Raw genomic sequence first — 12,722 nt, 5'->3', positions numbered from 1 at the left:
GGGAAAAGCCCCCAAGAGCGGCGCGCTCTTTAAAGGCTGCGCAGCTCCAGCCTCCCATCCTCTGGGGCTGGTGATGGAGGAGGCACTGCTTTCCCCCACCGCCAGCCTCAAAGAGCAGACTCTTCTGACTTCAGTGGAAGCAACGCAAAGCCTCCGGAGCGCAGGCTTCGGAGGCTTCGCGTTGCTATCGCTGAAGCCAAGGAGCCTGCATTCGCCCCATAAGACGCACACACATTTCCCCTTCATTTTTGGAGGGGAAAAAGTGCGTCTTATAGGGCGAAAAATACGGTATTTTAGGAAGCGCCTTGACCGACACTTTTGTTGCATGCACTTCTCTTGCATCGTGTATAAACACATCAGAATCTATATTCCTCTTCCTGCCCGTGTCAATTATTTGTGACTGGATTGTGCATTAAAAATTCTGCATAAATTACTAAATTACTTTACAAACCAGAAGTTCAATAAAATCACCACTCAAAACAAAACAGCAGTCATTAGGTGATTAACAGACAAGTTAAAAAGAAACCAACTGATTTATCAGTGGCCAACAAAGGCCTCATAAAATAAATCTTAAATAAAGAGAAGGTAGAAGGATCTTAAATCTCTGATCTTTGCACTAATCACCACACCACTAAGATTACAAAACCCCCTTTTTTAAAAAAAATACATTTTATTATTAAGACTTGAAACAGGAAACAACACTAGTAAATCATAATACAGTAACACTAACAATACTAAAGAAAAACCAAAACAGTCACCAGAATGGCTTCATAAAAACCCAAGGAAAGTACAAAGCAGAGTGGGAGGCAATAAATGAGAAGTATAGGTATTCTTAAAGTATAAGCAGCGGGCTTTATCTCCCATCTTAGTGCTGTGCTGATTAGAACTAAGACTGGATCTTTTCTCTCCAACTTTAGCGCTTAGCACCACAGTGGTGCGGTTGGAAATAACCCCATTATTATCTGAGTAAAAGGCAGCATTCCACCCGTATCCCAGCACTGGTACAAGTGGCAGGGGAAAAATTGCATTTTACTATGCACGTAACTTTCCAGCTCTCCCCATCCCAGGGCTGTGATGCTGATTGTGTATACCTATGAGTGTGTGTGTGTGTGTGTGTGTGTGTGCGGGCAATGTTGTATGTGAGAAAGACTGTGTGTGTGCTAAAAGTGCATGAATGTGTATGGGTGGTGTGTGAGGATGTGTGCATGTGTGTGTGTTGTCTGCATGTGCATATGTCTGCTGTTTCTATAGCTTGTATCCATACACACACATATACAATAAGCTATGCCTACTTCTGGCCTTTGGAGGAATGGCTGAATGCCAAAAAAAGGTAGCTTCCCACTCCAATGTAAGCCCAAGTGTTAGATGGCATAAGGTGCAGCCGGCTAACAAAAAAATATTCTGGAAACCAGCATTTCAAAATGTGCATTCTTACCTCTTGACTGCAAACCGTGACCACATGCTTCATTGACTCCTAGCACACCTTGTCTTACAGAATCTGGCACCAACATACACCAGCTCCACTTGTGGATCTTCCAGCTGGAATTGCAACAAAAGAAGAGCTATGATTATATACTCTGATTTACTTATTTGTTTCAGAAAAGAACAATCCATTAATTACAGCTTCTGATTCAGTCTCATTCTCCTGACCCTTTAAACACCAAGTCTCTCCTTCTCTGAACATTGGCTGTGATGATTTGGGACGCAATGCAAAACATTTGGAACGTACCAAGGCTCCTCTGATTGAAGCCTATATTTGCAATAAATGACACCTTATTTATCCCGATACAGTAACCCATCCATCACCCTGCACCTCCAGCCATGCTCACCACTGGCATGCAGACCCTGGAAGGTGGTTCATGACAAAACGTGTCCCTCAGGCTGGAGAAGACTTCTCACTCCTGCTATAGAAGGAGTGAAGGCACTCTCTCATTCACTTAGGTGAAGAACAACATATATTTCTACTGGTTAAATGGGCAGGTTTGGACATGAAAAAGTATGGCTTCATCTGCAGCAAGCCTCCTGCTCATGAAATCCACCTCCTCTCTCCTCATCTGCTGCTGCCGTGACCAGATCTGAAGCTTTTGATTAGCCACAGCTCATTCTTTCTTCCAAACCTGACAAAATGCCGTTAATCTTAGCAATTGTGTTTGTTTTTTTAAGCCAACTTCAGAACGCAAGTCTGCTTCAGCAAACCAGAGTTTAGCTAAACATAAGTATGCTCAAAAGCAGAAGCAGAAGCTTCAGATATTCTTATTGTGGCTGCCCTGGAAGAGGAGAGGGGGAGCATGAATCAGCCTTAGGCTCACTGCAACATGTTCTCATCATGATAAACCATGAATCAGCTCAGGGTCATTTATCCATTTGAGCTTTAATCCAACAAAAGCATCCTTATTTGCAAAAGTATACAGATGAATGCACACAGATGAGTGCAAAATTGGGCTTTGGGTTTTTAAGCTCTTGGCACATGCCTAAATTTACACCAGGCTTAACTTAAACAATCATACTTTTAAGAGTTACGTGAGTCACTTATTAAAATAAACATTTATTTGGAGTGTTCAAACAGGCAATACACATTTTTCAATGATAAGATAGCTATGATGTCTCAGTAGGTTAAGCAATGTGTCGGTATTTCAAAGTGTGTTCTTTTTTTAAAAAAAACTAATTACATAGTTTGAATTTTACTTTAATTATTATTGTGGGGTGGAGCAAGTGGTCACATTGGATAAATTAATGACTATGGCTTTAATCCAGAAATTCTGTGAATGGAGTTTCATCCATGGGACACTCCCACCGCCAGAAAGCAGAGGGGAGGGGAAGAGGTAATTTTGCCAAATCAGACTCCTACTGTAGTACCAGTGCCCGTCAAAAGCCTGCTATGGAGGGTTAGGAAATCCCCCAGGACATAAGAATAGGAATGTACCCGGTGCACACCATAGCACAAAGATCAAGGGGCCAAACACAGTCTCCCAGTGTAACTCTCTAGACTTGACCCTGTAGGTAAGAGTAGAACCACTGTAGAACAGTAACCCCAATACCCAACCCATGATCAATGTTATCAAAAACCAGTGAGACCTCAAGAAGCAGAATCATAATCCTTTCATCCCTGTCTCAATTTAGGTCAGCCATCAGGACAACCACGGCTGATTCAGTCCTGAACTCTGGTACAGTGGTACCTCTGGTTGCGAAGGGGATCCGTTCCGGAGCCCTGTTCACAACATGAACAGAACGCAACCTGCGTCTGCGTGTGCGCAGGTCACGATTTGCCACTTCTGCGCATGTGTGTGATGTCATTTTGAGCGTCTGCGCATATGCGAGCGGCGATACCCGGAAGTAACCCTTTCCAGTACTTCCGGGTTGCCACAGGACGCAACCTGAAAATGCTCAACCTGAAGAAAACGCAACATGAGGTATGAATGCAGATGATTTATATCTTCAAGGAACTCCTGCAACTCTTTCCTGTACTACTCTCTCCACCACTTTACCCCAGAAATGTGTATTTGCAGTCAGATGCTAATTGTTATAAACAATAGGATCCAGGTTGGGCTTCTCCAGGAGTGAACACGGTACCACATGTTTAAGGGTAGCAGACACCACACTACCGCACAAAGTCAGAGGATTGATGTTGGATTCTAGTCCTGGTGCATGCTTTCCAAACTCAACATCAATGCGGTGATTTGCAGAAACCAGGTTAAACTGAACTACTGCCTTGTATCTGAAGATAAAAAGTATACAGAACAAGAATATCGGCCTTTGCAATGGAACCTGCCCCCATCTCCTCCTGTTGCCCCCGTACGCCCCCTAAAGCTATTATGGGTTTCACCGCAGCCCTCTGGAGCAGATTTGGGAAGGGAAGGAGCACATGGGGGAGTTTCTTGCGCAAGTTGAAATCCCATGTGCTGACAAAAAAGAGTTAGCTGGATACCATCCTATATTTCCAAAAAGATATTAGCCTATTTTCAATGTCCCAATGAAAATCAACAAACATGGATTAAATTTACTGGCCATTTTGTCAATACAGTACTACAACTCTCATATTTAGACATTCTTATATACATATATATATATATATAAAATACCTGTACACAGCACAAAGAGGGATGTCTTCACATTCCCTTTCTTCAAACAAGGTGTCTGGACATTCCTGTCCTCCATTAACAGCATCATGAATAATAATCCTGTAGCGGGACTGTTTCATTGCAGGAGCATTACCTGAGAACATATTTTAAAACGGTAGCAAAATGTTGGTTTTTCTGTCTTTCTTTCACAGTTAGGTAATTTCATGCATTAGTGATTTTGCCTTTGATTTGAAAAGTGTCAAACTTCAAATCCTGCCTTTGGTTACACTGAATCTAGTAAAACATATGACTTTATTTCCATTTGTTACCAAGTTGAAAATTCTAGGTACAATCTAGAGAGAGTAGAAGAGGGTTAGAGATTAACAAACATGTGGCATCATATTCTTACACCAATCCAACAATCTTCTTACATGTGTGGGACCTTGCTCCTGTGGAGGGTTCAAGGAAAGATTCAAAACAAAACAAAACCAGAACTGTGTTTTTTATACATGTGGATAGTAGTTGGTTGTTGTGGATTGCAAGAAACAGAAGGCACTTCCTAGGATAGGGCAGCAGGTCTCCTTGGCCACTGTAATCCCAAAAGTGTTAACCTTGTTATCCTTCTATAGGCAATGATGATGAACCATCACATGATGTCAATGTATATTCATATCTAACATCTGTGCCACTAAGCATGGTGTTCTATACATGCTATTGCTAAACAATGCCATGCTACTTGATATATTTTCTAGACCTAATGAATTAGGATATAATGGACTCATTCTGCATATCCAGGGATTGTATGATTCAATTGTATGTAGAGGGCCTTCTCGGTAGTGACACCCTCCCTGTGGAAAACCCTCCCTTCAGATGTCAAGGAAATAAACAACCATCAGACTTTTAGAAGACATTTGAAGGCAGCCCTGTATCTGGAAGTTTTTAATGTTTCATGTTTTATTATGTTTTGATATATGCTGTGAACCGCCCAGAGTGGATGGGGAAACCCAGTCAGATGGGTGGGGTATTATTATTATTATTATTATTATTATTATTATTATTCCTGTATGTTCCCATACAGGATGTATGTATGTATGGATCCATATGGATGGAAAATAGCAGGCAGTTCCTCCTAAGGGCAGGCACCCCCTTCCCATAACTATGACCTCCATGGTCAACTCTAATCCTCTAATTATGTAGATTGTTCCACAGCTTGGTGTCCTCCAGATGTTTTTGGTTGCAACTCCTTTCAGCCCCAGGCAATATGGTAAATACATGAGTAATGGGATTTGTAGCTGAAAATATCTGGAGGGCATCAGGTTTGGGAAGGCTGATCTAGATCATGCCATTTCTTAAAATAAGTTTTTATTATTTATATGGATGCTTACAGAACCTGACATGTCGAAACATTGCAAAAAATTGTACACAACTTTAACCATTTCAGCAATGTCATCAATTCAATCCAATACGAAGAACACTCCAAATTCATATTTTTTAAAAACTCAGTTATATGCGATCTAAACTTCAACCACTCACTGAGATCCACTCCAATTATTCTCGCAGATATGGGGAAAATATGTTAAAATTGAAGAATAATTGTCTGACTTCTTTCCCAAATTTTCCAAACATCACTTTATTTAGAATGATGTTATCTATCTTATTCCCAAAATAAGGCAGCATTTATTTATTTTTGTTGAAGCTCTTTCAAGTTTACTAAGACAAGACAGCAGGTGTTGTGAATCTATGCTTGCATGCATTATTGGGTCCAGCAGGGACCTTAACTTGGCTCATGAGGACATTTTCCTCAAGCGATGCCCAGCTGCCCCATACCTGATGTCATATATGGTGCTTGATTATAATGTTTATGAGAGATATATCTAACAGGAATCTCTGCAGGCTGCTTTCCAATTTAACTTCTGAAGAAGACCTTTAAATACAAGTTGGCCAAAACATGTTGGGCTGCTTTGGAAATAAAATCCATATCCACCCCACCCCACCCACAGCATCTTGAGGCACATCACTTTGTTTACCATACCTGAAGGAGCGTCTCCACCCCCATCGTTCAGCCCGGACACTGAGGTCCAGCGCCGAGGGCCTTCTGGTGGTTCCCTCATTGCAAGAAGCAAAGCTACAGGGAACCAGGCAGAGGACCGTCTCAGTAGTGGCGCCCGCCCTGTGGAACACCCTCCCATCAGATGTCAAGGAAATAAGCAGCTATCTTATTTTTAAAAGACATCTGAAGGCAGCCCTGTTTAGGGAAGTTTTAAATATTTAATGCTGTATTGTTTTTAACACTCGATTGGGGAAACTCAGCCAGATGGGTGGGGTATTAATTATTATTATTATTATTATTATTATTATTATTATTATTCCCATTGAGTCAATCACCCACCTCCTACTACGCTTCTGAGAAAAATCCCACCACACCCTCCCACTATATATAAGGGTCTGGTGACTTCTGTTTCAGTGTATCTGAAGAAGTGTGCATGCACACAAAAGCTTATACCCAGCACAAACTTAGTTGGTCTCTAATGTGCTGCTGAACAATTTTTTATTTATATCGCTTTGAATGTTCTTCTGTTTTTGTACTTTCCATGCCCTAGTGATGTCTTGTCCAGACTACAGCAATGCATGTCATGTGAAACTGTCCTTGAAGATGGTCTGGCAGCTAGTGCAGACTGCTGCTGCCAAGTTGGTCAGTAGGCAGCCAAGCTGGGCGATGTGTTACTGCTCCTCAGAGCACTGCGCAGGCTGCCAGTGAGCTACTGCACCCAATATAAGGTGGCTGAACTAGCATGAGAAGTTCCAAATGACTTGGGACCCAAGGACCTAATATCAACCACCTTGGGCCTTAGGACCAGAAGAAGAAGCCCTGCTGGTGGTGGTGCCACTGTGTGCTGTGCTGTTGGCAGGACCTCTGCGTTTTGCTCCAAATTCTTGTTGTAAATTATTAGTTTCCACCTCTTTACAGTGATACCTCAGGTTAAGTACTTAATTCCTTCTGGAGGTCCGTACTTAACCTGAAACTGTTCTTAACCTGAAGCACCACTTTAGCTAATGAGGCCTCCTGCTGCTGCCACGCCACTGGAGCCTGATTTCTGTTCTCATCCTGAAGCAAAGTTCTTAACCTGAAGCACTATTTCTGGGTTAGCGGAGTCTGTAACCTGAAACATATGTAACCTGAGGTACCACTGTATTTCCTTAAGCAAAATCATCTACACGCATTCGTGGTGTATGACAACTCTTTGCAGAAAACAGTCTGATGACATTTAGCTGAAGGACAAGCAATAGGTGGGAAAGCTGAACACCAATTCCCCAGTTCAGCTTTTTATATTTTATCTGAGGCAAAGGATTTGCTCCAATGCCAATATCTGTTCGGTTTGTTTGTTTGAAAGTTGCTTGCCTAGCTGCTTGTTATTTTGGCAGATATTTAATTTAATATCTGATATGTAAAACTGCCTCCTGCTTTGTCTGTGGCTTAGGCATTTAGTTACATATTGTCTTTGTTAAATAATCTCTCCTATTTAATTCATATGCATAGAACATGAACTGATTTCTAAACTTCCAATCATGTTACATTTTTCATTGTGCAGCACAAATGAAAGAACTTCCAGTATAGCCATCTCAATAGCAAACCAAGTGAGCAACAAAATTCCCACAACTCAGTTTTAATTTAGAATCATATTAGAATGATAACTCTGCCAATGAGGTTAAATAATTAATTTGGAGGAGGTTTTTTTATTGTACAGGATTATTTAATAAACAGAGTAATTTAGTAGTTAATTTATTCTCCTTATTCATCTACAGTTTGTTGAGAGTACAAAAAGCAAACAACTAATTAAAGCACTATTCATGACAGGAAAAATCTATTGAGAAATACTTACTGTGTGTATTGCAATTTTTGTAGAGGCAGAGAACACAAGAGCAAACATGATGGGAACAATTATAACTTTCAACAGAATTAGGCATTACTGTACAAAAATCAGGAGAAGTTTCTGCATAAAGCATGTATAAGTCTACTTATCTGGAAAAAATATTATCTGATGTGCAAATCACATTTTAATTTGAGATGGAATGACTTGTATTTTTAAAAAAGGTGATGGTGGAGGGGAGAACAATATTGACACTACATTTTCCCGAGAGTTGTATCTGACTAAGTCATACTCAGAGTAAACCCACTGAAATCAATTATGATCATCTTAAGTCCATTGATCTCAGTGGCTTTACTCTGAGTATGACTTAGCTGGACTGAGCTTTTCCTGTGCTTTCAGTGCTCACTGAAAACCACATTTCTGATGGCAGTTTTGCTGTGAAATCTCAAGGGGGATGAAATGGCTACGGATTGTTTGATACTCAACACACTACATTTCTAGAATGTTTTGCCACCACCAACTCTACTTAGCATCGAGCTTCTGAGAAAGCCACTGGACACATGGGAAAACTTCCACTATCCAATGATTTAGCTCAAAGCACAGTTCTGTACTTTAGGAGATGGGAGGGGGAACCTGAATATCCTATCAAATTAGAACAAACAACAAATAGCCCTGTGCTGAAAATGAGCCCATATCTTCAAGGTATACCTGAAGGAACGTCTCCACCCCTATCGTTCTGCCCGGACGCTGAGGTCCAGCGCCGAGGGCCTTCTTGTGGTTCCCTCATTGCGAGGAGCAAAGCTACAGGGAACCAGGCAGAGGGCCTTCTTGGTAGTGGCGCCCACCCTGTGGAACGCCCTCCCACCAGATGTCAAAGAGATAAACAACTACCTGACATTCAGAAGACATCTGAAGGCTGAAGGCAGAAGACATCTGAAGTTCAGGGAAGTTTTTAATGCATGACATCTTAAGTGTATTTTTGGTCTTTGTGGAAGCTGCCCAGAGTGGCTGGGGAAACTCAGCCAGATGGGTGGGGTACAAATAATAAATTATTATTATTATAGGTTGTGTTATATTCTGGATCATGTATGTTTTAATAGATTATGTCTGAATAGGATGAGAGTGTTGGAGATACGTGCAAATGTGTATGTGAATCCGGTCTTGGGTGTTTGATTTTCGTTGTTGTGTATACTGTGTATATACGGACAATGACAATAAATTTACCTAATCTAATCTAATCTAATATTATTATTATTATTATTATTATTATTATTATTATTATTATTATTAAAGGTCTTCAAACAGAATTTTCCAACTTTTCCAGATTATTGCTCCATAACATGCACATGACATTGAAGTCCGTGCAAAAGAGTGATGTGTGGCTATGCTGGATTTGGATTGAGCCACAGCCCAATTCTGATTAGGGCAATGGTTATACTACCTTTGCAAGCTGAAAACATTGAAGATTTTTCTATAATTAATTTTTATAATGTTTTATAATGTTGCACTATTTCAGTGTTGTTAGCCGCCCTGAGCCCGGTTTCAGCTGGGGAGGGCGGGATATAAATAAAATTTATTATTATTATTATTATTTGATCCAAAGCAGTCCAGCTCTATCTATATTATACTTGCCTACTTTTTGTGTGTCCTTTGCATTTCAAGGAAAGCCTCCACTGCCACTATTGAAAACAGCAGCTTCAGAAAGGCTGTTTTCCATGGGAGGGAGAAAAGAGAGAGTTAGAGTCATTTCTCCACCAGGGATGCAATTTACCATCAGAAGGACAGAAATAGTTCCAAGGCTGCTCTGCTTCTCAGTAGCTATTTACATGTCGGGTTTGTTTGTTTTTTTAATTAAATCGCATGCATGTTAATTTCACCCATAAATTAATATGTCTAGTTTGGCTCTAAACTGTGAATCTGTAGACAGGTCCTTGTGTTCTTAACACATTTTGTGAAGGGTTTAGTAGATTGCAAGTACTGTGAAACTAATGATGAAAATGTAATATTAACAAATCAGAGGCTGGGTTGAGGTTTCTGGCAAGCGGTACAGACCTATGGAGCTCCTCCCGGCTTGCAATGCTTTAGCTACAGTAGTGCGCATCAGTACTGCTGCACAAAAAGCCAGTTCATAGGATTAAGGTGCTTGGTACATAGTATTGCTCACTACCTGAATCCAAACGAAAACAAAAGCTTTATCACTTTATCTTCTGTGTTGATATGATAGGGATTGTTTATTTGTTCTGACCAGAACTTCTTTATCCCTCTTTTAAAGCAGCTTACCGCGTTGGCAGGTGGTAGGGCAGTGTGTCCATTCGCTGAAAGGGGTCACCACACAATCCTTCTTGCATGGCAGCAAACATGGGCGGACTGTGTCTGGCCGGGTGGATTCTGGGCACCTGAGAACACAATTTTAAGTGTAACGTATGAGAACTGCCTTTAAGAAAGCCCCAAAATTATTTAGGGGGGGAAATCTCTGCTGTGCAATAAAACAGAAAACTCTGATAAAGAACTCCACACTATAAAAAGGTAAAGGTACCCTTGCCCGTACGGGCCAGTCTTGACAGACTCTGGGGTTGTGCGCCCATCTCACTTAAGAGGCCAGGGGCCAGCGCTGTCCGGAGACACTTCCGGGTCACGTGGCCAGCGTGACATCGCTGCTCTGGCGAGCCAGAGCCGCACACGGAAACGCCGTTTACCTTCCCGCTGGTAAGCGGTCCCTATTTATCTACTTGCACCCGGAGGTGCTTTCGAACTGCTAGGTTGGCAGGCGCTGGGACCGAGCAGTGGGAGCGCACCCCGCCGCAGGGATTCGAACCGCCGACCTTTCGATCGGCAAGCCCTAGGCGCTGAGGCTTTAACCCACAGCGCTCCACACTATACACAAGCACTATACACAAGCCCTTACGTCTAAGTAGACATGTATAGGTTTTCATAGATAATACTAGAAATACACAAGCACAAGACAAGAGAAGCTGGAAAACAAAACACATTTTTTATTTTTTAGAAATAATCTGGAATTTGTTTAGCTGTGTCATACTTGGTGACTTGTTGAACAGATCATGGTTAAAACAAGCCATCACTTAACTTGTCTTAAAGGCAGCATAATCAAATCCAAACACACCACCCTCCTGAAAGTGTTCACATTGAATTTAATGCCCCCCTACTTTTTTTGTGTCCCAGCTTTTAACATAAAATCCAGAAAACAGCCATCTCTTGCTGGTTCTTTTATAAAGAGAGGCTTCCAATAGCTGCTAATTTTTTTTATCCCATTCCACCCATTTATACATCTTTGCCCTAATCTTTATTGCCTAGTAATCCTGGATGGATGGTTTCCTTCCCCCAACTCTCAATATAAAATACGAATAAAATTCATATGTCAGCAATCCCTAATTTGAATTATGAGAGGGAGGTAAAAGGGGCAGTTCTATATGCTGTGGAAGATCAGCTGTTCTAAATGGGACAGTAAAACAAAGGAGAGGAAAGAATAAGCTTTTCACAGTCTTAATTTCCATGCAGACAGATTGCTTGAGAAACACCCACAAGTGAAATATAACTTCCAAACCAATCAGTACCTTAATCACTGACAGTTTTCAAAGTATGGTAGGAGTTAAACATAGGCCACAAAGCTGCTATTGTGAAATATTTAATAATATCAAACAAAAAGTTTTTTAAATTAATCCAAGTGAAACAGTGAAATGCATTGTTTTAATAAGTGTGTATATTGTTCTCAAATGAATTCTTGGTATATAATGCATTTTTGTTTCCATTATCTCTTTGAAATTTATTTCTAGGAACTGTTCATTTTTCTATCCACTTGGAGGTCTGTAAAATGGAAAATAAATTTAGCTCCCACCTCCTTCAAAGTAATAGGAGTGAAAATCCACATTTCATAACTTCAGGAAACCTAAATTGAATATTTATGCAGATACATAAATCTTCTTCTCAAAGTTACCCTGCGGTTAAGCACTTCCCATAGCTTTTAGAGAATCACTGGAAGCTCAAATTTTCATAAATAGTCAAATGCAATATAATAAGCAGGTCTAGTCACAAACAATTTTCCTGCTCATTATTATGATTAAATTCAGAAACCTATACTTTGAAACCACAAGTCTCAGGCAGCCTAATCTTTCAATGAGTTAAGGAGGATAAAGGACATAGAGTTTACTGATGGAGCAAGGGCTAAAAGCCTTATCCTGCAAAGATGTACATATTTGGTATACAAAAGTCAGCAAATGAACTAGTTAAAGAATTGGTATTTTGTTTGTCAATAAACTTTGCATTTTTCTGTTATAAGTTCTGGGGTATCTCCACTGCGGTCACCCTTCTCTTGCACATGTGTGCACACACATCCCTAACTATGATTCAGCTATGATTCCACTATGTTCTGCTAATACTATTAGTCAAACCGGCTCATGGTGTGACCAGTATAAACCATTTCCCCCCACTGAAGCCATTATAGGTTAACGTTCCAATTTCAGAAATCTCAGTACTTGCAGTCACTTTGTGCTACCTCTTCATTACAAGGCAGATTTGCATTCCTTTAACACTTTCTCTTTTCGAATAAACACTGTTCCGACTTTCAAGACTTACCTGAACACTTCAAAGCAGGGGCAGCCAACAAGATGCCCTCCAGATGCTGTTGGACTCCAATTCCTATCGGCCCAAAGCAAGTATGGTAAACCCAGCAGGGATGATGGGAGTTGTAGTCCATCAACATCTGCAGGGCATCTCCTTGGGCCATCACTGTTTTAGAGTGCCACTGAAGATCACTGTCCCTCACTTAGACTTCTACATA

General features: G+C 40.8%; 1 protein-coding gene across 7 annotated transcripts in view; it reads right to left on the bottom strand.

The window, feature by feature from the left end:
- The window catches only part of THSD7B (thrombospondin type 1 domain containing 7B), a 452,267-nt gene that overhangs the window by 132,184 nt on the left and 307,361 nt on the right, over positions 1-12,722 (bottom strand). For all 7 annotated transcript variants that reach the window (XM_079993005.1, XM_079993004.1, XM_079993009.1 and 4 more), the window contains 3 exons: positions 10,208-10,323; positions 4,080-4,212; positions 1,436-1,539 (listed from right to left, as the gene is read on the bottom strand). In XM_079993005.1, coding sequence (XP_079849131.1) covers positions 1,436-1,539; positions 4,080-4,212; positions 10,208-10,323 — 353 coding nt within the window. The remainder of the gene's footprint in view (positions 1-1,435; positions 1,540-4,079; positions 4,213-10,207; positions 10,324-12,722) is intronic.

Source organism: Podarcis cretensis (genome assembly GCF_951804945.1).
Source record: "Podarcis cretensis genome assembly, chromosome: 1".
Classification (NCBI taxonomy): Eukaryota; Metazoa; Chordata; class Lepidosauria; order Squamata; family Lacertidae; genus Podarcis; species Podarcis cretensis.
This window is presented reverse-complemented; position numbering and strand designations above follow the sequence as displayed.